The 26214-nt window shown below is 44.2% G+C and overlaps 1 protein-coding gene across 3 annotated transcripts in view; it reads left to right on the top strand.

The window, feature by feature from the left end:
• Nucleotides 1-26214, top strand: part of LOC112236148 (ras-related protein Rab-40B) — a 62846-nt gene that overhangs the window by 30796 nt on the left and 5836 nt on the right. For all 3 annotated transcript variants that reach the window (XM_042306295.1, XM_042306294.1, XM_024404727.2), the window contains one exon: nucleotides 25503-25563. In XM_042306295.1, the coding sequence (XP_042162229.1) occupies nucleotides 25503-25563 (61 nt within the window). The remainder of the gene's footprint in view (nucleotides 1-25502; nucleotides 25564-26214) is intronic.

Here is a 26214-nt window from a genome sequence, read left to right as displayed (position 1 = left end):
TTGGCTTTGGGGGTGACAAGTGAGATATACCTGCTGGAGCGCGTGCTGCTATTGTGACCAGTGAGGCGGAGCTTTACCTAGCAGAGACTTGTAGATGACCTGTAGCCAGTGGGTTTAGCGATGAGTATGAAGCGATGACCATTCAACAAGAGCATAGAGGTAGCAGTGGTGGGTAGTATATGGGGCTTTGGTGACTAAACGGATGGCACTGTGATAGACTGCAACCAATTTGTTGAGTAGAGTGTTGGAGGCTATTTTGTAAATGACGGTAGGATGGTCAGTTTTACAAGGGTATGTTTGGCTGCATGAGTGAAGAATGCTTTGTTTGCGAAATAGGAAACCGATTTCTAGATTTAATTTTGGATTGGAGATGTTTAATGTGAGTCTGGAAGGAGAGTTTACAGTCTAGCCAGACACCTAAGTATTTGTAGTTGTCAGAACCGTCCAGAGTAGTGATGCTGGATGTGCGGGCAGGTGCGGGATAGGGTTATTGTGGTTATTCCTATGGTTATTGGTTATCCCTAGGTTTAGGTTAGTGGTCACAAGGCCATCAGACTTTAAACAGCCATCACTAACACAGAGAGGCTGCTGCCTACATACAGACTTGAAATCATTGGCTACTTTAATAAATAGATCATTAGTCACTTTAATAATGTTTACATATCTTGCATTACTCATCTCATATTTATATACTGTATTTTATACCATCTATTGCATCTTGCCTATGCCGTTCGGCCATTGCTCATCTATATATTTATATATTCTTATTCCTTTACTTAGATTTGTGTGTATTAGGTAGTTGTGGAATTGTTAGATTACATGTTCGATATTGCTGCACTGTCGGAACTAGAAGCACAAGCATTTCGCTACGCCCGCAATAATATCTGCTAACCATGTGTACGTGACTAATACAATTTGATTTGATTTTAACCACAATAACCCTAACCCTAGGGATAACCACTAGCCCCAGGGATAACAAATAACCCTAACCCTAGAGATAACCGCAATAAGCATAACCCTAGGGATAACCAATAACCCTAACCCTGGGGATAACCACTAGCCCTAGGGATAACCACAATAAGCCTAACCCTAGGGATAACCATCAACCCTAACCCTAGGGATAACCACTAGCCCTAGGGATAACCATCAACCCTAACCCTAGGGATAACCACTAGCCCTAGGGATAACCATCAACCCTAACCCTAGGGATAACCACTAGCCATAGGGATAACCACAATAAGCCTAGCCCTAGGGATAACCACTAGCCCTGGGGATAACCATCAACCCTAACCCTAGGGGTAACCACTAGCCCTAGGGATAACCATCAACCCTAACCCTAGGGATAACCACAATAACCCTATCCCTAGGGATAACCACAATAGCCCTATCCCTAGGGATAACCACAATAGCCCTATCCCTAGGGATAACCACAATAACCCTATCCCTAGGGATAACCACTAACCCTAGGGATAACCACAATAACCCTATCCCTAGGGATAACCACAATAACCCTAACCCTGGGGATAACCTCAATAGCCCTAGCCCCAGGGATAACCACAATAGCCCTATCCCTAGGGATAACCACAATAACCCTATCCCTAGGGATAACCACTAGCCCTAGGGATAACCACAATAACCCCATCCCTAGGGATAACCACAATAACCCTATCCCTAGGGATAACCACAATAAGCCTAGCCCTAGGGATAACCACTAGCCCTGGGGATAACCATCAACCCTAGCCCTAGGGGTAACCACTAGCCCTAGGGATAACCACAATAACCCTATCCCTAGGGATAACCACAATAACCCTAACCCTAGGGATAACCTCAATAGCCCTATCCCTAGGGATAACCACAATAACCCTATCCCTAGGGATAACCTCAATAGCCCTATCCCTAGGGATAACCACAATAACCCTATCCCTAGGGATAACCACAATAACCCTATCCCTAGGGATAACCACAATAACCCTATCCCTAGGGATAACCTCAATAGCCCTATCCCTAGGGATAACCACAATAACCCTATCCCTAGGGATAACCACTAGCCCTAGGGATAACCACAATAACCCTGTCCCTAGGGATAACCACAATAACCCTGTCCCTAGGGATAACCACAATAACCCTATCCCTAGGGATAACCACAATAACCCTAACCCCAGGGATAACCACCAACCCTAACCCTAGGGATAACTACAATAACCCTAACCCTAGGGATAACCACAACCCTAACCCTAGGGATAACCACTAGCCCTAGGGATAACCACAACCCTAACCCTATCCCTAGCCCTATCCCTAGGGATAACCACAATAACCCTATCCCTAGGGATAACCACAGCCCTGGGGATAACCCAACCCTAACCCTAGGGATAACCACTATCCCTAGGGATAACCACAATAACCCTGTCCCTAGGGATAACCACAATAACCCTGTCCCTAGGGATAACCACAATAACCCTATCCCTAGGGATAACCACAATAACCCTAACCCCAGGGATAACCACCAACCCTAACCCTAGGGATAACTACAATAAGCTGATTGCAAAGCTGCAGCTTGTGAGAAGGAAGGAGAATATGAGTATTTAAACAGTGGAAGGTTATTATCTTATATTTGTATTTCTTTCCCCTACATCTTCTCCCTCCTTCTCCCTCCATAGTAGACTGTTGTGTAACTACTCTCATCCCCAGGCTCAATCTCAGAAGAGAAAGAGCTGGCTGGTGGATGAGGTCTTTATGTACCAGATGGTTTATAGTGTCACTATATTAAATCATATCAAGAAACAATGCGCGTGATGATGCACTCTCTAATCGAATTAAAAACACAGCTGGATTTCAAATCTAATAGTCAGAAGTCTAGGCCTAAGGCCGACGCGTGAGCCAACCCAAACACTGCTTTGGCATCCAGGTCTGGAGAATGCAGTCTGGAAACATGCTATTGCTCTCGTTCTGCTCTCCCACTACCCTCCCAGATTGCATTATTTTAAATGCAGGCTTAAAATCCCAGTGTCTTTAATCCTCTCTTTGTAAGACCAATTATGTGGAATGTATAAATTGTCTGAATTTCACAGACAAATACACATTTGAGAAGTAATTAGTGTTGCTAATCATAGATGATCATCGGTGATGGTCTGACAAGTGATTGGTTGGTTGTTGGCCAACAGCAATAGATGGGTCGTTTCAATGAAATATGAAGTAAAATGAAATATTTTAAATCGAAATTGTGCACAAAATAGATTTTGTTGAATGAAGAGTACTTTAATATACAGGGCTTACATCCTGTTGAAAGTCTACATCCTGTTGAAAGTCTACATCCCGTTGAAAGCCTACATCCTGTTGAAAGCCTACATCCCGTTGAAAGTCTACATCCCGTTGAAAGTCTACATCCCGTTGAAAGTCTACATCCTGTTGAAAGTCTACATCCTGTTGAAAGCCTACATCCTGTTGAAAGTCTACATCCTGTTGAAAGTCTACATCCCGTTGAAAGTCTACATCCTGTTGAAAGTCTACATCCCGTTGAAAGCCTACATCCCGTTGAAAGTCTACATCCCGTTGAAAGCCTACATCCCGTTGAAAGCCTACATCCCGTTGAAAGTCTACATCCTGTTGAAAGCCTACATCCTGTTGAAAGTCTACATCCCGTTGAAAGTCTACATCCCGTTGAAAGTCTACATCCCGTTGAAAGCCTACATCCCGTTGAAAGCCTACATCCCGTTGAAAGTCTACATCCCGTTGAAAGTCTACATCCCGTTGAAAGTCTACATCCCGTTGAAAGCCTACATCCCGTTGAACTTTTTTCACATTTTGTTGCGTTACGAATTCAAATGGATTTAATTGTACTTTTGGGTATTTGATCTATACAAAATACTCTAATGTCAAAGTGAAAAAGGTTTTACAAATGAATAACAATTAAATAACTAAAATATAGTTGTTGCATAAATATTCACCCTTTTTCTTTAGACACCTAAATTAGTTCAAAAGTCAAATTTGGCTCAACAAAATCACATGATAAGTTACATAGGCTCATTCTGTGTGAAATAATAGGGGTTGACATGATTTTTTAAAATGACTACTCCTTCCTCTGTCCCCCATACACACTACATCTGTAGGGTCCCTCAGTCAACTATTGAATTTCAAACAGATACAACTACAAAGACCAGGGAGCTTTGCGAAAGCCTCATAAAGAAAGGCAGTGATTGGTAGATGGGTAACAATAACAAATCAAATATTGAATACCTATTTAAGCATGGTCAAGTTAATAATGATGCCGTGGGTGATGTATTAAACCACCCAGACACAAAGTTGTCCTTCTGAACTGAGCTGCAGGAAGCGACAGGAAGGAAACTGCTCAGGGATGGCAACATTTAAAAAAAAATATATATATATATATTTCACCTTTATTTAACCAGGTAGGCTAGTTGAGAACAAGTTCTCATTTGCAACTGCGACCTGGCCAAGATAAAGCATAGCAGTGTGAACAGACAACACAGTTACACATGGAGTAAACAATTAACAAGTCAATAACACAGTAGGAAAAAAAAGGGGAGTCTATATACATTGTGTGCAAAAGGCATGAGGAGGTAGGCGAGTAATTACAATTTTGCAGATTAACACTGGAGTGATAAATGATCAGATGGTCATGAGGTAGAGATATTGGTGTGCAAAAGAGCAGAAAAGTAAATAAATAAACAGTATGGGGATGAGGTAGGTAAAAATGGGTGGGCTATTTACCGATAGACTATGTACAGCTGCAGCGATCGGTTAGCTGCTCAGATAGCAGATGTTTGAAGTTGGTGAGGGAGATAAGTCTCCAACTTCAGTGATTTTTGCGATTCGTTCCAGTCACAGGCAGCAGAGAACTGGAACGAAAGGCGGCCAAATGAGGTGTTGGCTTTAGGGATGATCAGTGAGATACACCTGCTGGAGCGCGTGCTACGGATGGGTGTTGCCATCGTGACCAGTGAACTGAGATAAGGCGGAGCTTTACCTAGCATGGACTTGTAGATGACCTGGAGCCAGTGGGTCTGGCGACGAATATGTAGCGAGGGCCAGCTGACTAGAGCATACAAGTCGCAGTGGTGGGTGGTATAAGGTGCTTTAGTGACAAAACGGATGGCACTGTGATAAACTGCATCCAGTTTGCTGAGGAGAATGTTGGAAGCAATTTTGTAGATGACATCGCCGAAGTTGAGGATTGGTAGGATAGTCAGTTTTACTAGGGTAAGTTTGGCGGCGTGAGTGAAGGAGGCTTTGTTGCGGAATAGAATGCCGACTCTAGATTTGATTTTCGATTGGAGATGTTTGATATGAGTCTGGAAGGAGAGTTTACAGTCTAGCCAGACACCTAGGTACTTATAGATGTCCACATATTCAAGGTCGGAACCATCCAGGGTGGTGATGCTGGCGTGCGGGTGCAGACAGCGAACGGTTGAAAAGCATGCATTTGGTTTTGCTAGCATTTAAGAGCAGTTGGAGGCCACGGAAGGAGTGTTGTATGGCATTGAAGCTCGTTTGGAGGTAGATAGCACAGTGTCCAAGGACGGGCCGGAAGTATATAGAATGGTGTCGTCTGCGTAGAGGTGGATCAGGGAATCGCCCGCAGCAAGAGCAACATCATTGATATATACAGAGAAAAGAGTCGGCCCGAGGATTGAACCCTGTGGCACCCCCATAGAGACTGCCAGAGGACCGGACAGCATGCCCTCCGATTTGACACACTGAACTCTGTCTGCAAAGTAATTGGTGAACCAGGCAAGGCAGTCATCCGAAAAACCGAGGCTACTGAGTCTGCCGATAAGAATTTGGTGATTGACAGAGTCGAAAGCCTTGGCAAGGTCGATGAAGACGGCTGCAAAGTACTGTCTTTTATCGATGGCGGTTATGATATCGTTTAGTACCTTGAGCGTGGCTGAGGTGCACCCGTGACCGGCTCGGAAACCAGATTGCACAGCGGAGAAGGTACGGTGGGATTCGAGATGTTCAGTGACCTGTTTGTTGACTTGGCTTTCGAAGACCTTAGATAGGCAGGGCAGGATGGATATAGGTCTGTAACAGTTTGGGTCCAGGGTGTCTCCCCCTTTGAAGAGGGGGATGACTGCGGCAGCTTTCCAATCCTTGGGGATCTCAGACGAAATGAAAGAGAGGTTGAACAGGCTGGTAATTGGGGTTGCGACAATGGCAGCGGATAGTTTCAGAAATAGAGGGTCCAGATTGTCAAGCCCAGCTGATTTGTACGGGTCCAGGTTTTGCAGCTCTTTCAGAACATCTGCTATCTGGATTTGGGTAAAGGAGAACCTGGAGAGGCTTGGGCGAGTAACTGCGGGGGGGGCGGAGCTGTTAGCCGAGGTTGGAGTAGCCAGGCGGAAGGCATGGCCAGCCGTTGAGAAATGCTTGTTGAAGTTTTCGATAATCATGGATTTATCGGTGGTGACCGTGTTACCTAGCCTCAGTGCAGTGGGCAGCTGGGAGGAGGTGCTCTTGTTCTCCATGGACTTCACAGTGTCCCAGAACTTTTTGGAGTTGAAGCTACAGGATGCAAATTTCTACCTGAAGAAGCTGGCCTTAGCTTTCCTGACTGACTGCGTGTATTGGTTCCTGACTTCCCTGAACAGTTGCATATCGCGGGGACTATTCGATGCTATTGCAGTCCGCCACAGGATGACAACTGATGACAACTGTTCTGGGTCGGAACCATCCAGGGTGGTGATGCATTGAGGCCCTTGGTAATTTGGAAACAGCTACAGAGTTCAATGGCTGTGATGGGAGAAAACTGAGGATGGATCAACAACAATGTAGTAACTCCACAATAATGACCTAAACGACAGAGTTAAAAATAATACAAATATACAAAATAAAAATATTCTAAAACAGGGCGTATGTATGCAGCAAGGCAGTAAAGTAATCAGTGATGTGCAAGGTTGACTCATAACCCACAGTCCCAGTTTAAGGTCATTAACTATTGTGTGGATGAAGGGCTGGTGGGTGGTGTGGGGGCTGAATAAAGAGAAAATAACACATTTAAAAACAAATCCAGTATTGTATTATTCTTGTGCAATTTATATCTATAGAGGCTACATTGAGGTTTTTCTTTCATACTTTTTTGTTTATCGGGCATTAGTGCGTAAGCTTTAGGGCCTAACTTTGTGTCCCAAATAGTCTACACACCTGTTAGACTATTTAATGTCGATCCACTGAGACAAAAAGGACAATGTCAGAGTTTAATTCAATAAGAGAAAAGCTGCGAAATGAAAGTTGAAAATAAATAGAAGGGCCAGAACAGTAGTTATAGGAGGAGGGCCAGAACAGTAGTTATAGGAGGAGGGCCAGAACAGTTGTCTAATGTTATAGGAGGAGGGCCAGAACAGTTGTCTAATGTTATAGAAGGAGGGCCAGAACAGTTGTCTAATGTTATAGGAGGGCCAGAACAGTAGTTATAGAAGGAGGGCCAGAACAGTTGTCTCTATGTTATAGGAGGAGGGCCAGAACAGTAGTTATAGAAGGAGGGCCAGAACAGTTGTCTCTATGTTATAGGAGGAGGGCCAGAACAGTTGTCTAATGTTATAGAAGGAGGGCCAGAACAGTTGTCTAATGTTATAGGAGGAGGGCCAGAACAGTTGTCTAATGTTATAGGAGGAGGGCCAGAACAGTTGTCTAATGTTATAGGAGGAGGGCCAGAACCGTTGTCTAATGTTATAGAAGGAGGGCCAGAACAGTTGTCTAATGTTATAGAAGGAGGGCCAGAACAGTTGTCTAATGTTATAGGAGGAGGGCCAGAACAGTTGTCTAATGTTATAGGAGGAGGGCCAGAACAGTTGTCTAATGTTATAGAAGGAGGGCCAGAACAGTAGTTATAGAAGGAGGGCCAGAACAGTTGTCTCTATGTTATAGGAGGAGGGCCAGAACAGTAGTTATAGAAGGAGGGCCAGAACAGTTGTCTAATGTTATAGAAGGAGGGCCAGAACAGTTGTCTAATGTTATAGGAGGAGGGCCAGAACAGTTGCCTAATGTTATAGAAGGAGGGCCAGAACAGTTGTCTCTATGTTATAGGAGGAGGGCCAGAACAGTAGTTATAGGAGGAGGGCCAGAACAGTTGTCTCTATGTTATAGGAGGAGGGCCAGAACAGTAGTTATAGAAGGAGGGCCAGAACAGTTGCCTAATGTTTTAGAAGGAGGGCCAGAACAGTTGTCTAATGTTATAGAAGGGGGCCAGAACAGTAGTTATAGGAGGAGGGCCAGAACAGTTGTCTAATGTTTTAGAAGGAGGGCCAGAACAGTTGTCTAATGTTATAGAAGGGGGCCAGAACAGTTGTCTAATGTTATAGGAGGAGGGCCAGAACAGTTGTCTAATGTTATAGGAGGAGGGCCAGAACAGTTGTCTAATGTTATAGGAGGAGGGCCAGAACAGTTGTCTAATGTTATAGAAGGAGGGCCAGAACAGTTGTCTAATGTTTTAGGAGGGCCAGAACAGTTGTCTAATGTTATAGAAGGAGGGCCAGAACAGTTGTCTAATGTTATAGGAGGAGGGCCAGAACAGTTGTCTAATGTTATAGAAGGAGGGCCAGAACAGTTGTCTAATGTTATAGAAGGAGGGCCAGAACAGTTGTCTAATGTTATAGGAGGAGGGCCAGAACAGTTGTCTAATGTTATAGAAGGAGGGCCAGAACAGTTGTCTAATGTTATAGGAGGAGGGCCAGAACAGTTGTCTAATGTTATAGGAGGAGGGCCAGAACAGTTGTCTAATGTTATAGAAGGAGGGCCAGAACAGTTGTCTAATGTTATAGAAGGAGGGCCAGAACAGTTGTCTAATGTTATAGGAGGAGGGCCAGAACAGTTGTCTAATGTTATAGAAGGAGGGCCAGAACAGTTGTCTAATGTTATAGAAGGAGGGCCAGAACAGTTGTCTAATGTTATAGGAGGAGGGCCAGAACAGTTGTCTAATGTTATAGGAGGAGGGCCAGAACAGTTGTCTAATGTTGTAGAAGGAGGGCCAGAACAGTAGTTATAGAAGGAGGGCCAGAACAGTTGTCTCTATGTTATAGGAGGAGGGCCAGAACAGTAGTTATAGAAGGAGGGCCAGAACAGTTGTCTAATGTTATAGAAGGAGGGCCAGAACAGTTGTCTAATGTTATAGGAGGAGGGCCAGATCAGTTGTCTAATGTTATAGAAGGAGGGCCAGAACAGTTGTCTCTATGTTATAGGAGGAGGGCCAGAACAGTAGTTATAGGAGGAGGGCCAGAACAGTTGTCTCTATGTTATAGGAGGAGGGCCAGAACAGTTGTCTAATGTTATAGGAGGGGGCCAGAACAGTTGTCTAATGTTATAGAAGGAGGGCCAGAACAGTTGTCTAATGTTATAGGAGGAGGGCCAGAACAGTTGTCTAATGTTATAGAAGGAGGGCCAGAACAGTTGTCTAATGTTATAGGAGGAGGGCCAGAACAGTTGTCTAATGTTATAGGAGGAGGGCCAGAACAGTTGTCTAATGTTATAGGAGGAGGGCCAGAACAGTTGTCTAATGTTATAGAAGGAGGGCCAGAACAGTTGTCTAATGTTATAGGAGGAGGGCCAGAACAGTTGTCTAATGTTATAGGAGGAGGGCCAGAACAGTAGTTATAGAAGGAGGGCCAGAACAGTTGTCTCTATGTTATAGGAGGAGGGCCAGAACAGTAGTTATAGAAGGAGGGCCAGAACAGTTGTCTAATGTTATAGGAGGAGGGCCAGAACAGTTGCCTAATGTTATAGAAGGAGGGCCAGAACAGTTGTCTCTATGTTATAGGAGGAGGGCCAGAACAGTAGTTATAGGAGGAGGGCCAGAACAGTTGTCTCTATGTTATAGGAGGAGGGCCAGAACAGTAGTTATAGAAGGAGGGCCAGAACAGTTGTCTAATGTTTTAGAAGGAGGGCCAGAACAGTTGTCTAATGTTATAGAAGGGGGCCAGAACAGTAGTTATAGGAGGAGGGCCAGAACAGTTGTCTCTGTTATAGGAGGAGGGCCAGAACAGTAGTTATAGAAGGAGGGCCTGAACAGTTGTCTAAGGTTTTAGAAGGAGGGCCAGAACAGTTGTCTAATGTTATAGAAGGAGGGCCAGAACAGTTGTCTAATGTTATAGGAGGAGGGCCAGAACAGTTGTCTAATGTTATAGGAGGAGGGCCAGATCAGTTGTCTAATGTTATAGAAGGAGGGCCAGAACAGTTGTCTCTATGTTATAGGAGGAGGGCCAGAACAGTAGTTATAGGAGGAGGGCCAGAACAGTTGTCTCTATGTTATAGGAGAAGGGCCAGAACAGTTGTCTAATGTTATAGGAGGGGGCCAGAACAGTTGTCTAATGTTATAGAAGGAGGGCCAGAACAGTTGTCTAATGTTATAGGAGGAGGGCCAGAACAGTTGTCTAATGTTATAGAAGGAGGGCCAGAACAGTTGTTTAATGTTATAGAAGGAGGGCCAGAACAGTTGTCTAATGTTATAGGAGGAGGGCCAGAACAGTTGTCTAATGTTATAGGAGGAGGGCCAGAACAGTTGTCTAATGTTATAGAAGGAGGGCCAGAACAGTTGTCTAATGTTATAGAAGGAGGGCCAGAACAGTTGTCTAATGTTATAGGAGGAGGGCCAGAACAGTTGTCTAATGTTATAGGAGGAGGGCCAGAACAGTTGTCTAATGTTATAGGAGGAGGGCCAGAACAGTTGTCTAATGTTATAGGAGGAGGGCCAGATCAGTTGTCTAATGTTATAGAAGGAGGGCCAGAACAGTTGTCTCTATGTTATAGGAGGAGGGCCAGAACAGTAGTTATAGGAGGAGGGCCAGAACAGTTGTCTCTATGTTATAGGAGAAGGGCCAGAACAGTTGTCTAATGTTATAGGAGGGGGCCAGAACAGTTGTCTAATGTTATAGAAGGAGGGCCAGAACAGTTGTCTAATGTTATAGGAGGAGGGCCAGAACAGTTGTCTAATGTTATAGAAGGAGGGCCAGAACAGTTGTCTAATGTTATAGAAGGAGGGCCAGAACAGTTGTCTAATGTTATAGGAGGAGGGCCAGAACAGTTGTCTAATGGTATAGGAGGAGGGCCAGAACAGTTGTCTAATGTTATAGAAGGAGGGCCAGAACAGTTGTCTAATGTTATAGAAGGAGGGCCAGAACAGTTGTCTAATGTTATAGGAGGAGGGCCAGAACAGTTGTCTAATGTTATAGGAGGAGGGCCAGAACAGTAGTTATAGAAGGAGGGCCAGAACAGTTGTCTCTATGTTATAGGAGGAGGGCCAGAAAAGTAGTTATAGAAGGAGGGCCAGTTGTCTAATGTTATAGAAGGAGGGCCAGAACAGTTGTCTCTATGTTATAGGAGGAGGGCCAGAACAGTTGCCTAATGTTATAGGAGGAGGGCCAGAACAGTTGTCTCTATGTTATAGGAGGAGGGCCAGAACAGTAGTTATAGGAGGAGGGCCAGAACAGTTGTCTCTATGTTATAGGAGGAGGGCCAGAACAGTAGTTATAGAAGGAGGGCCAGAACAGTTGTCTAATGTTTTAGAAGGAGGGCCAGAACAGTAGTTATAGGAGGAGGGCCAGAACAGTTGTCTCTATGTTATAGGAGGAGGGCCAGAACAGTAGTTATAGAAGGAGGGCCTGAACAGTTGTCTAAGGTTTTAGAAGGAGGGCCAGAACAGTTGTCTAATGTTATAGAAGGAGGGCCAGAACAGTTGTCTAATGTTATAGGAGGAGGGCCAGAACAGTTGTCTAATGTTATAGGAGGAGGGCCAGAACAGTTGTCTAATGTTATAGGAGGAGGGCCAGAACAGTAGTTATAGAAGGAGGGCCAGAACAGTTGTCTCTATGTTATAGGAGGAGGGCCAGAACAGTAGTTATAGAAGGAGGGCCAGAACAGTTGTCTAATGTTATAGGAGGAGGGCCAGAACAGTAGTTATAGAAGGAGGGCCAGAACAGTTGTCTAATGTTTTAGAAGGAGGGCCAGAACAGTTGTCTAATGTTATAGAAGGGGGGGGCCAGAGCAGTAGTTATAGGAGGAGGGCCAGAACAGTTGTCTCTATGTTATAGGAGAGAGGGCCAGAACAGTAGTTATAGAAGGAGGGCCTGAACAGTTGTCTAAGGTTTTAGAAGGAGGGCCAGAACAGTTGTCTAATGTTATAGAAGGGGGCCAGAACAGTTGTCTAATGTTATAGGAGGAGGGCCAGAACAGTTGTCTAATGTTATAGGAGGAGGGCCAGAACAGTTGTCTAATGTTATAGGAGGAGGGCCAGAACAGTTGTCTAATGTTATAGAAGGAGGGCCAGAACAGTTGTCTAATGTTTTAGAAGGAGGGCCAGATCAGTTGTCTAATGTTATAGAAGGAGGGCCAGAACAGTTGTCTAATGTTATAGGAGGAGGGCCAGAACAGTTGTCTAATGTTATAGAAGGAGGGCCAGAACAGTTGTCTAATGTTTTAGAAGGAGGGCCAGAACAGTTGTCTAATGTTATAGAAGGGGGCCAGAACAGTAGTTATAGGAGGAGGGCCAGAACAGTTGTCTCTATGTTATAGGAGGAGGGCCAGAACAGTAGTTATAGAAGGAGGGCCTGAACAGTTGTCTAAGGTTTTAGAAGGAGGGCCAGAACAGTTGTCTAATGTTATAGAAGGAGGGCCAGAACAGTTGTCTAATGTTATAGGAGGAGGGCCAGAACAGTTGTCTAATGTTATAGGAGGAGGGCCAGAACAGTTGTCTAATGTTGTAGAAGGAGGGCCAGAACAGTAGTTATAGAAGGAGGGCCAGAACAGTTGTCTCTATGTTATAGGAGGAGGGCCAGAACAGTAGTTATAGAAGGAGGGCCAGAACAGTTGTCTAATGTTATAGAAGGAGGGCCAGAACAGTTGTCTAATGTTATAGGAGGAGGGCCAGATCAGTTGTCTAATGTTATAGAAGGAGGGCCAGAACAGTTGTCTCTATGTTATAGGAGGAGGGCCAGAACAGTAGTTATAGGAGGAGGGCCAGAACAGTTGTCTCTATGTTATAGGAGGAGGGCCAGAACAGTTGTCTAATGTTATAGGAGGGGGCCAGAACAGTTGTCTAATGTTATAGAAGGAGGGCCAGAACAGTTGTCTAATGTTATAGAAGGAGGGCCAGAACAGTTGTCTCTATGTTATAGGAGGAGGGCCAGAACAGTAGTTATAGGAGGAGGGCCAGAACAGTTGTCTCTATGTTATAGGAGGAGGGCCAGAACAGTTGTCTAATGTTATAGGAGGGGGCCAGAACAGTTGTCTAATGTTATAGAAGGAGGGCCAGAACAGTTGTCTAATGTTATAGGAGGAGGGCCAGAACAGTTGTCTAATGTTATAGGAGGAGGGCCAGAACAGTTGTCTAATGTTATAGGAGGAGGGCCAGAACAGTTGTTTAATGTTATAGGAGGAGGGCCAGAACAGTTGTCTAATGTTATAGAAGGAGGGCCAGAACAGTTGTCTAATGTTATAGAAGGAGGGCCAGAACAGTTGTCTAATGTTATAGGAGGAGGGCCAGAACAGTTGTCTAATGTTATAGAAGGAGGGCCAGAACAGTTGTCTCTATGTTATAGGAGGAGGGCCAGAACAGTTTTCTAATGTTATAGGAGGAGGGCCAGAACAGTTGTTTAATGTTATAGGAGGAGGGCCAGAACAGTTGTCTAATGTTATAGAAGGAGGGCCAGAACAGTTGTCTAATGTTATAGAAGGAGGGCCAGAACAGTTGTCTAATGTTATAGGAGGAGGGCCAGAACAGTTGTCTAATGTTATAGAAGGAGGGCCAGAACAGTTGTCTCTATGTTATAGGAGGAGGGCCAGAACAGTAGTTATAGGAGGAGGGCCAGAACAGTTGTCTCTATGTTATAGGAGGAGGGCCAGAACAGTTGTCTAATGTTATAGGAGGGGGCCAGAACAGTTGTCTAATGTTATAGAAGGAGGGCCAGAACAGTTGTCTAATGTTATAGGAGGAGGGCCAGAACAGTTGTCTAATGTTATAGGAGGAGGGCCAGAACAGTTGTCTAATGTTATAGGAGGAGGGCCAGAACAGTTGTTTAATGTTATAGGAGGAGGGCCAGAACAGTTGTCTAATGTTATAGAAGGAGGGCCAGAACAGTTGTCTAATGTTATAGAAGGAGGGCCAGAACAGTTGTCTAATGTTATAGGAGGAGGGCCAGAACAGTTGTCTAATGTTATAGGAGGAGGGCCAGAACAGTAGTTATAGGAGGAGGGCCAGAACAGTTGTCTAATGTTGTAGAAGGAGGGCCAGAACAGTAGTTATAGAAGGAGGGCCAGAACAGTTGTCTCTATGTTATAGGAGGAGGGCCAGAACAGTAGTTATAGAAGGAGGGCCAGAACAGTTGTCTAATGTTATAGAAGGAGGGCCAGAACAGTTGTCTCTATGTTATAGGAGGAGGGCCAGAACAGTAGTTATAGGAGGAGGGCCAGAACAGTTGTCTCTATGTTATAGGAGGAGGGCCAGAACAGTTGTCTCTATGTTATAGGAGGAGGGCCAGAACAGTTGTCTAATGTTATAGGAGGGGGCCAGAACAGTTGTCTAATGTTATAGGAGGAGGGCCAGAACAGTTGTCTAATGTTATAGAAGGAGGGCCAGAACAGTTGTCTAATGTTATAGAAGGAGGGCCAGAACAGTTGTCTAATGTTATAGGAGGAGGGCCAGAACAGTTGTCTAATGTTATAGGAGGAGGGCCAGAACAGTTGTCTAATGTTGTAGAAGGAGGGCCAGAACAGTAGTTATAGAAGGAGGGCCAGAACAGTTGTCTCTATGTTATAGGAGGAGGGCCAGAACAGTAGTTATAGAAGGAAGGCCAGAACAGTTGTCTAATGTTATAGAAGGAGGGCCAGAACAGTTGTCTCTATGTTATAGGAGGAGGGCCAGAACAGTAGTTATAGGAGGAGGGCCAGAACAGTTGTCTAATGTTATAGAAGGAGGGCCAGAACAGTTGTCTAATGTTATAGAAGGAGGGCCAGAACAGTTGTCTAATGTTATAGGAGGAGGGCCAGAACAGTTGTCTCTATGTTATAGGAGGAGGGCCAGAACAGTAGTTATAGAAGGAGGGCCTGAACAGTTGTCTAAGGTTTTAGAAGGAGGGCCAGAACAGTTGTCTAATGTTATAGAAGGAGGGCCAGAACAGTTGTCTAATGTTATAGGAGGAGGGCCAGAACAGTTGTCTAATGTTATAGGAGGAGGGCCAGATCAGTTGTCTAATGTTATAGAAGGAGGGCCAGAACAGTTGTCTCTATGTTATAGGAGGAGGGCCAGAACAGTAGTTATAGGAGGAGGGCCAGAACAGTTGTCTCTATGTTATAGGAGGAGGGCCAGAACAGTTGTCTAATGTTATAGGAGGGGGCCAGAACAGTTGTCTAATGTTATAGAAGGAGGGCCAGAACAGTTGTCTAATGTTATAGGAGGAGGGCCAGAACAGTTGTCTAATGTTATAGAAGGAGGGCCAGAACAGTTGTCTAATGTTATAGGAGGAGGGCCAGAACAGTTGTCTAATGTTATAGGAGGAGGGCCAGAACAGTTGTCTAATGTTATAGAAGGAGGGCCAGAACAGTTGTCTAATGTTATAGGAGGAGGGCCAGAACAGTTGTCTAATGTTATAGGAGGAGGGCCAGATCAGTTGTCTAATGTTATAAAGGAGGGCCAGAACAGTTGTCTCTATGTTATAGGAGGAGGGCCAGAACAGTAGTTATAGGAGGAGGGCCAGAACAGTTGTCTCTATGTTATAGGAGGAGGGCCAGAACAGTTGTCTAATGTTATAGGAGGGGGCCAGAACAGTTGTCTAATGTTATAGAAGGAGGGCCAGAACAGTTGTCTAATGTTATAGGAGGAGGGCCAGAACAGTTGTCTAATGTTATAGAAGGAGGGCCAGAACAGTTGTCTAATGTTATAGGAGGAGGGCCAGAACAGTTGTCTAATGTTATAGGAGGAGGGCCAGAACAGTTGTCTAATGTTATAGAAGGAGGGCCAGAACAGTTGTCTAATGTTATAGGAGGAGGGCCAGAACAGTTGTCTAATGTTATAGGAGGAGGGCCAGAACAGTTGTCTAATGTTATAGGAGGAGGGCCAGAACAGTTGTCTAATGTTATAGGAGGAGGGCCAGAACAGTAGTTATAGAAGGAGGGCCAGAACAGTTGTCTAATGTTATAGAAGGAGGGCCAGAACAGTTGCCTAATGTTATAGAAGGAGGGCCAGAACAGTTGTCTCTATGTTATAGGAGGAGGGCCAGAACAGTAGTTATAGGAGGAGGGCCAGAACAGTTGTCTCTATGTTATAGGAGGAGGGCCAGAACAGTAGTTATAGAAGGAGGGCCAGAACAGTTGTCTAATGTTTTAGAAGGAGGGCCAGAACAGTTGTCTAATGTTATAGAAGGGGGCCAGAACAGTAGTTATAGGAGGAGGGCCAGAACAGTTGTCTCTATGTTATAGGAGGAGGGCCAGAACAGTTGTCTAATGTTATAGGAGGAGGGCCAGAACAGTTGTCTAATGTTATAGGAGGAGGGCCAGAACAGTAGTTATAGAAGGAGGGCCAGAACAGTTGTCTCTATGTTATAGGAGGAGGGCCAGAACAGTAGTTATAGAAGGAGGGCCAGAACAGTTGTCTAATGTTATAGGAGGAGGGCCAGAACAGTTGCCTAATGTTATAGAAGGAGGGCCAGAACAGTTGTCTCTATGTTATAGGAGGAGGGCCAGAACAGTAGTTATAGGAGGAGGGCCAGAACAGTTGTCTCTATGTTATAGGAGGAGGGCCAGAACAGTAGTTATAGAAGGAGGGCCAGAACAGTTGTCTAATGTTTTAGAAGGAGGGCCAGAACAGTTGTCTAATGTTATAGAAGGGGGCCAGAACAGTAGTTATAGGAGGAGGGCCAGAACAGTTGTCTCTATGTTATAGGAGGAGGGCCAGAACAGTAGTTATAGAAGGAGGGCCTGAACAGTTGTCTAAGGTTTTAGAAGGAGGGCCAGAACAGTTGTCTAATGTTATAGAAGGAGGGCCAGAACAGTTGTCTAATGTTATAGGAGGAGGGCCAGAACAGTTGTCTAATGTTATAGGAGGAGGGCCAGAACAGTTGTCTAATGTTATAGGAGGAGGGCCAGAACAGTAGTTATAGAAGGAGGGCCAGAACAGTTGTCTCTATGTTATAGGAGGAGGGCCAGAACAGTAGTTATAGAAGGAGGGCCAGAACAGTTGTCTAATGTTATAGGAGGAGGGCCAGAACAGTTGCCTAATGTTATAGAAGGAGGGCCAGAACAGTTGTCTCTATGTTATAGGAGGAGGGCCAGAACAGTAGTTATAGGAGGAGGGCCAGAACAGTTGTCTCTATGTTATAGGAGGAGGGCCAGAACAGTAGTTATAGAAGGAGGGCCAGAACAGTTGTCTAATGTTTTAGAAGGAGGGCCAGAACAGTTGTCTAATGTTATAGAAGGGGGCCAGAACAGTAGTTATAGGAGGAGGGCCAGAACAGTTGTCTCTATGTTATAGGAGGAGGGCCAGAACAGTAGTTATAGAAGGAGGGCCTGAACAGTTGTCTAAGGTTTTAGAAGGAGGGCCAGAACAGTTGTCTAATGTTATAGAAGGGGGCCAGAACAGTTGTCTAATGTTATAGGAGGAGGGCCAGAACAGTTGTCTAATGTTATAGGAGGAGGGCCAGAACAGTTGTCTAATGTTATAGGAGGGCCAGAACAGTTGTCTAATGTTATAGAAGGAGGGCCAGAACAGTTGTCTAATGTTTTAGAAGGAGGGCCAGATCAGTTGTCTAATGTTATAGAAGGAGGGCCAGAACAGTTGTCTAATGTTATAGGAGGAGGGCCAGAACAGTTGTCTAATGTTATAGAAGGAGGGCCAGAACAGTTGTCTAATGTTTTAGAAGGAGGGCCAGAACAGTTGTCTAATGTTATAGAAGGGGGCCAGAACAGTAGTTATAGGAGGAGGGCCAGAACAGTTGTCTCTATGTTATAGGAGGAGGGCCAGAACAGTAGTTATAGAAGGAGGGCCTGAACAGTTGTCTAAGGTTTTAGAAGGAGGGCCAGAACAGTTGTCTAATGTTATAGAAGGAGGGCCAGAACAGTTGTCTAATGTTATAGGAGGAGGGCCAGAACAGTTGTCTAATGTTATAGGAGGAGGGCCAGAACAGTTGTCTAATGTTGTAGAAGGAGGGCCAGAACAGTAGTTATAGAAGGAGGGCCAGAACAGTTGTCTCTATGTTATAGGAGGAGGGCCAGAACAGTAGTTATAGAAGGAGGGCCAGAACAGTTGTCTAATGTTATAGAAGGAGGGCCAGAACAGTTGTCTAATGTTATAGGAGGAGGGCCAGATCAGTTGTCTAATGTTATAGAAGGAGGGCCAGAACAGTTGTCTCTATGTTATAGGAGGAGGGCCAGAACAGTAGTTATAGGAGGAGGGCCAGAACAGTTGTCTCTATGTTATAGGAGGAGGGCCAGAACAGTTGTCTAATGTTATAGGAGGGGGGGCCAGAACAGTTGTCTAATGTTATAGGAGGAGGGCCAGAACAGTTGTTTAATGTTATAGGAGGAGGGCCAGAACAGTTGTCTAATGTTATAGAAGGAGGGCCAGAACAGTTGTCTAATGTTATAGAAGGAGGGCCAGAACAGTTGTCTAATGTTATAGGAGGAGGGCCAGAACAGTTGTCTAATGTTATAGAAGGAGGGCCAGAACAGTTGTCTCTATGTTATAGGAGGAGGGCCAGAACAGTTTTCTAATGTTATAGGAGGAGGGCCAGAACAGTTGTTTAATGTTATAGGAGGAGGGCCAGAACAGTTGTCTAATGTTATAGAAGGAGGGCCAGAACAGTTGTCTAATGTTATAGGAGGAGGGCCAGAACAGTTGTCTAATGTTATAGGAGGAGGGCCAGAACAGTTGTCTAATGTTATAGGAGGAGGGCCCGAACAGTTGTCTCTATGTTATAGGAGGAGGGCCAGAACAGTAGTTATAGGAGGAGTGCCAGAACAGTTGTCTCTATGTTATAGGAGGAGGGCCAGAACAGTTGTCTAATGTTATAGAAGGAGGGCCAGAACAGTTGTCTAATGTTATAGGAGGAGGGCCAGAACAGTTGTCTAATGTTATAGGAGGAGGGCCAGAACAGTTGTCTAATGTTATAGGAGGAGGGCCAGAACAGTTGTTTAATGTTATAGGAGGAGGGCCAGAACAGTTGTCTAATGTTATAGAAGGAGGGCCAGAACAGTTGTCTAATGTTATAGAAGGAGGGCCAGAACAGTTGTCTAATGTTATAGGAGGAGGGCCAGAACAGTTGTCTAATGTTATAGGAGGAGGGCCAGAACAGTAGTTATAGGAGGAGGGCCAGAACAGTTGTCTAATGTTGTAGAAGGAGGGCCAGAACAGTAGTTATAGAAGGAGGGCCAGAACAGTTGTCTCTATGTTATAGGAGGAGGGCCAGAACAGTAGTTATAGAAGGAGGGCCAGAACAGTTGTCTAATGTTATAGAAGGAGGGCCAGAACAGTTGTCTCTATGTTATAGGAGGAGGGCCAGAACAGTAGTTATAGGAGGAGGGCCAGAACAGTTGTCTCTATGTTATAGGAGGAGGGCCAGAACAGTTGTCTCTATGTTATAGGAGGAGGGCCAGAACAGTTGTCTAATGTTATAGGAGGGGGCCAGAACAGTTGTCTAATGTTATAGGAGGAGGGCCAGAACAGTTGTCTAATGTTATAGAAGGAGGGCCAGAACAGTTGTCTAATGTTATAGAAGGAGGGCCAGAACAGTAGTTATAGAAGGAGGGCCAGAACAGTTGTCTCTATGTTATAGGAGGAGGGCCAGAACAGTAGTTATAGAAGGAGGGCCAGAACAGTTGTCTAATGTTATAGAAGGAGGGCCAGAACAGTTGTCTCTATGTTATAGGAGGAGGGCCAGAACAGTAGTTATAGGAGGAGGGCCAGAACAGTTGTCTAATGTTATAGAAGGAGGGCCAGAACAGTTGTCTAATGTTATAGAAGGAGGGCCAGAACAGTTGTCTAATGTTATAGGAGGAGGGCCAGAACAGTTGTCTAATGTTATAGGAGGAGGGCCAGAACAGTTGTCTAATGTTATAGAAGGAGGGCCAGAACAGTTGTCTAATGTTATAGGAGGAGGGCCAGAACAGTTGTCTAATGTTATAGGAGGAGGGCCAGAACAGTTGTCTAATGTTATAGGAGGAGGGCCAGAACAGTTGTCTCTATGTTATAGGAGGAGGGCCAGAACAGTAGTTATAGAAGGAGGGCCAGAACAGTTGTCTAATGTTTTAGAAGGAGGGCCAGAACAGTTGTCTAATGTTATAGGAGGAGGGCCAGAACAGTTGTTATAGGAGGAGGGCCAGAACAGTTGTCTAATGTTATAGAAGGAGGGCCAGAACAGTTGTTTAATGTTATAGAAGGAGGGCCAGAACAGTTGTCTAATGTTATAGAAGGGGGGCCAGAACAGTTGTCTCTATGTTATAGAAGGAGGGCCAGAACAGTTGTCTAATGTTTGGTAAAGATTTGGTCAAGTGGTAAAAGAGGATGTTAGCGGTGCCCATGTCATGTAATGATGGTGAGGCTCTATACAAATGTCAGTCACAATAAGGGTACTTCAAACAGGCCTATGGGGCATTAAGGGAACTGTTGCCCTCTGCTCAGATGGGTTAAATGGAAACTGAAATCAGGACACTGACTGTAGGTCTACAACCTCTCACATACTCTTCATACTGACTGTAGGTCTACAACCTCTCACATAGTCTTCATACTGACTGTAGGTCTACAACCTCTCACATAGTCTTCATACTGACTGTAGGTCTACAACCTCTCACATAGTCTTCATACTGACTGTAGGTCTACAACCTCTCACATAGTCTTCATACTGACTGTAGGTCTACAACCTCTCACATAGTCTTCATACTGACTGTAGGTCTACAACCTCTCACATAGTCTTCATACTGACTGTAGGTCTACAACCTCTCACATAGTCTTCATACTGACTGTAGGTCTACAACCTCTCACATAGTCTTCATACTGACTGTAGGTCTACAACCTCTCACATAGTCTTCATACTGACTGTAGGTCTACAACCTCTCACATAGTCTTCATACTGACTGTAGGTCTACAACCTCTCACATAGTCTTCATACTGACTGTAGGTCTACAACCTCTCACATAGTCTTCATCCTGACTGTAGGTCTACAACCTCTCACATAGTCTTCATACTGACTGTAGGTCTACAACCTCTCACATAGTCTTCATACTGACTGTAGGTCTACAACCTCTCACATAGTCTTCATACTGACTGTAGGTCTACAACCTCTCACATAGTCTTCATACTGACTGTAGGTCTACAACCTCTCACATAGTCGTCATATTCACTCCTACAGAATTAAGCATTTCTTGTAGTAAAATTATACCCCAAATGTACATTTTGACTCAGGAACAGCAGTGGGGAAATATGATTTATTTCTTTCAGCATCTTGAGAGAATATGAATGTGCACTTAGACATCGTCTGGACAAGTGCTGTCTTTATCAGAATCATAAAAGCTGATAGTATTTCAACTACATAAAATATGCATCCAAATGCAGAACTAAAATCTTATCAGAAACATGTTGGGTCGTTTTCACAGCTGGTAGAACTTTACCGACGTCAACTAGATTGAAGCATTCATTCTGTAATTGATGACCTTATTCTGCTGAGTAAAAGGGTTTATTTAGTCTTCTAGGGCAACATATAATGACAAAACAGAAGCTGCATGTACAGTGGGGCAAAAAAGTATTTAGTCAGCCACCAATTGTGCAAGTTCTCCCACTTCAAAAGATGAGAGAGGCCTGTAATTTCCATCATAGGTACACTTCAACTATGACAGACAAAATGGGGGGAAAAAATCCAGAAAATCACATTGTCGCATTTTTTATGAATTTATTTGCAAATTATGGTGGAAAATAAGTATTTGGTCACCTACAAACAATCACACTCCAAACTCCACTATGGCCAAGACCAAAGAGCTGTCAAAGGACACCAGAAACAAAATTGTAGCACCAGGCTGGGAAGACTGAATCTGCAACAGGTAAGCAGCTTGGTTTGAAGAAATCAACTGTGGGAGCAATTATTAGGAAATGGAAGACATACAAGACCACTGATAATCTCCCTCGATCTGGGGCTCCACGCAAGATCTCACCCCGTGGGGTCAAAATGATCACAAGAACGGTGAGCAAAAATTCCAGAACCACACGGGGGGACCTAGTGAATGACCTGCAGAGAGCTGGGACCAAAGTAACAAAGCCTACCATCAGTAACACACTACGCCGCCAGGGACTCAAATCCTGCAGTGCCAGACGTGACCCCCAGCTTAAGCAGTACATGTCCAGGCCCGTCTGAAGTTTGCTAGAGAGCATTTGGATGATCCAGAAGAAGATTGGGAGAATGTCATATGGTCAGATAAAACCAAATTAGAACTTTTTGGTAAAAACTCAACTCGTCGTGTTTGGAGGACAAAGAATGCTGAGTTGCATCCAAAGAACCCCATACCTACTGTGAAGCATGGGGGTGGAAACATCATGCTTTGGGGCTGTTTTTCTGCAAAGGGACCAGGACGACTGATCCGTGTAAAGGAAAGAATGAATGGGGCCATGTATCGTGAGATTTTGAGTGCAAACCTCCTTCCATCAGCAAGGGCATTGAAGATGAAACGTGGCTGGGTCTTTCAGCATGACAATGATCCCAAACACACCGCCCGGGCAATGAAGGAGTGGCTTCGTATGAAGCATTTCAAGGTCCTGGAGTGGCCTAGCCAGTCTCCAGATCTCAACCCCATAGAAAATCTTTGGAGGGAGTTGAAAGTCCGTGTTGCCCAGCAACAGCCCCAAAACATCACTGCTCTAGGTGAGATCTGCATGGAGGAATGGGCCAAAATACCAGCAACAGTGTGTGAAAACCTTGTGAAGACTTACAGAAAACGTTTGACCTCTGTCATTGCCAACAAAGGGTATATAACAAAGTATTGAGAAACTTTTGTTATTGACCAAATACTTATTTCCCACCATAATTTGCAAATAAATTCATAAAAAATCCTACAATGTGATTTTTCTGGATGTTTTTCTCATTTTGTCTGTCATAGTTGAAGTGTACCTATGATGGAAATTACAGGCCTCTCTCATCTTTTTAAGTGGGAGAACTTGCACAATTGGTGGCTGACTAAATACTTTTTTGCCCCACTGTATCTAATTATATGCAACGGTTCTCTTGGGGTGAAGTAGAGGCGGACCAAAATGCAGCGTGGTTTCTTTGATTCATGTTTAATAACAAAAAGATAACCACGAACACTACAAAACAATAAACGTGGAAAACCAAAAACAGCCCTATCTGGTGCAAAACACAGAGACCGGAACAATCACCCACAAACACACAGTGAAACCCAGGCTACCTAAATATGGTTCCCAATCAGAGACAATGACTAACACCTGCCTCTGATTGAGAACCATATCAGGCCAGACATAGAAATAGACAAACAAGACATCCAACATAGAATGCCCACTCAGATCACACCCTGACCAACCAAAACATAGAAACATACAAAGCAAACTATGGTCAGGGTGTGACATTATAGACACTTTGACTAACAAATAGCCTATTAAAATGACGGAAATTATAAGCAGAAACATAGTCACGTCTACTCCTGCTCCTCCCCTCCGGTGTTCGACGTCGTCGGTTTACTAACTATCCCTGGCTGTTTATCATTACGCACACCTGGGCCTCTTCATCAGTTACACCTGGGCCTCATCATCAGTTACACCTGGGCCTCATCATCAGTTACACCTGGGCCTCATCAGTTACACCTGGGCCTCATCATCAGTTACACCTGGGCCTCATCAGTTACACCTGGGCCTCATCAGTTACACCTGGGCCTCATCATCAGTTACACCTGGGCCTCATCAGTTACACCTGGGCCTCATCATCAGTTACACCTGGGCCTCATCATCAGTTACACCTGGGCCTCATCATCAGTTACACCTGGGCCTCATCAGTTACACCTGGGCCTCATCATCAGTTACACCTGGGCCTCATCATCAGTTACACCTGGGCCTCATCAGTTACACCTGGGCCTCATCAGTTACACCTGGGCCTCATCATCAGTTACACCTGGGCCTCATCATCAGTTACACCTGGGCCTCATCTTCAGTTACACCTGGGCCTCATCAGTTACACCTGGGCCTCATCAGTTACACCTGGGCCTCATCAGTTACACCTGGGCCTCATCATCAGTTACACCTGGGCCTCATCATCAGTTACACCTGGACTCTACCACCTTCCTGATTACTCCCCATATATATTGGCCTCTGTTGTTATTTCCCATCAGGCGTTATTGACTCTGTTTCCATGTCCCGACACCACTCCTGTTTTTGTATTGTTCACATTCTATTAAACTCTACACCTGCTTCCTGACTCCCAGCGTCTATGTTACAGATTAACACCTCAATATTACGGAAGCAGCAGTTGATCAAGGCTAGTTTCAGATGGTTAGCGAACAGGGAAACCTATACTTATCCTGTACTTATCTAATCAAGGTATTCTAGTGTTTTAGTTTTCATGAATCTAAACATTTTACAATGTTTCTTCCACTTTGACTTTACAGAGGATTTTGTGTAGATCGTCGACAAAAGAAAATACGATTAATAAATACATTTCAATCCCACTTTGTAACGCAACAAAATGTTTAAACATGTCAAGGGGGTGTAGGCTTTTCCACATGGAGAATTAAATCATGCTGAGAGTCCCTCCGTCAATCCTGTGGCACTTCTAGAAAGATTTCAACCCACTTGATCCAAACATTTCTCAATGTTTCACCATCATTGTAAAGACATTAGTTATTGTTATTGTTGCTTTGACAAAGTAATTTCTGAAGATTATGATTTATTTAATGTGATTAGGGATTCATTCAGTGTCCCTCATTTTAAGGTCAACACTGTTATGTGAACTGAACTCTCAATTTAAAATGGTGTTACTTCCTGCTTTTAGATTTTTTTTTAAAGAAACACTGGTCAAATCATAGTGTAAAAGCAAGAGCGCTGGTTCTACTCTTTTTGGTCGTTTTCTGGTGTTTTGTGGTGGGAAAATGAGTGGGTCGAGCAAAACACATCAACGCTGTTACCAATGTTTTAGTCATTAAATGTTTTGGGGAAATATGCATTCAATTGCCACTCCCTGTTGCACACAAGCTTCCATTCCCCAGGTCACAAGGAGATTTATGGATGATTTCAAATGCAATCATCAACCCTGGTTCGGTCAACCATAGTCACTTGTTTTTTTTATGAAGTTGAATATGTGCTTTTAATGACAGAATGTTACAATTTGTTGAAATCAAATGTTTGTTTTTTTTACCAAGTTACACTTTTCAAAAGGCACAGAATGTGTGGAAAGACCCAGATGCCTTTGCCCTGAATAAGGTTGTGAGATTAAGGGTGGAACGCTGTGTGATTTGATTGACAGGTGTCTGACCTGCTGACCCTTTAACCCCTGACCTCTAACCTTTGTTTGTTGTTTCAGGGACACATCTGGCCAGGGGCGCTTCTGCACCATCTTCCGCTCTTACTCCAGAGGAGCACAGGTGTGTGTGTGTGTGTGTGTGTGTGTGTGTGTGTGTGTGTGTGTGTGTGTGTGTGTGTGTGTGTGCGCGATTGTGTTTGAGTGTGCACCTTTGCCAAAAAAGAGTGTGTTTAGCATTTTTCAGTACTTTGTTTGATTAATGGGTCAGTCTACACAATCAGAAAACAAATACCATAGTGTTTACAGCAGGGGAATGCTGCTGCTGTTGATCACTGCACGGTATAAAACATGTTTTACTGCACGGTAAACCCTTATGTATAAAACATCAAATCTTGGTTTTGCGAAAACCTCACTCAAAGGACAGATTTAATCTCTGAGGAAAGAAATAGCTTGAGCATTTCAATATAATGAACATAGCAGCCTGTTATGAAATTTTTTTAGGATCACCACCACAGATGACCTGTGCTGTAGCCTATATATGTATAAGCCTACTGGCTGTGCTAATATTATAGAATAGAGACATGGGAGTTGTTTGTACATGCTTTCAAATCCATCTGTATATCAGCAACATCACTATTGAACCTGGCATCCTTTCATGTGGAAACATCACAGTATGGGTGGGTGGGGGTGGGCCTGTTCAAAAACAACAGTTGAATGATAAATTGTTAGTGGATCCAGTCCTTTTACCATGTAGGAAGTGAATGTAGTTCAA

This window comes from Oncorhynchus tshawytscha, linkage group LG25 (genome assembly GCF_018296145.1).
Source record: "Oncorhynchus tshawytscha isolate Ot180627B linkage group LG25, Otsh_v2.0, whole genome shotgun sequence".
In the NCBI taxonomy this organism is placed as follows: Eukaryota; Metazoa; Chordata; class Actinopteri; order Salmoniformes; family Salmonidae; genus Oncorhynchus; species Oncorhynchus tshawytscha.
The sequence above is the reverse complement of the archived record's forward strand: the minus strand, read 5'-3'. Positions and strand labels throughout refer to the sequence as shown.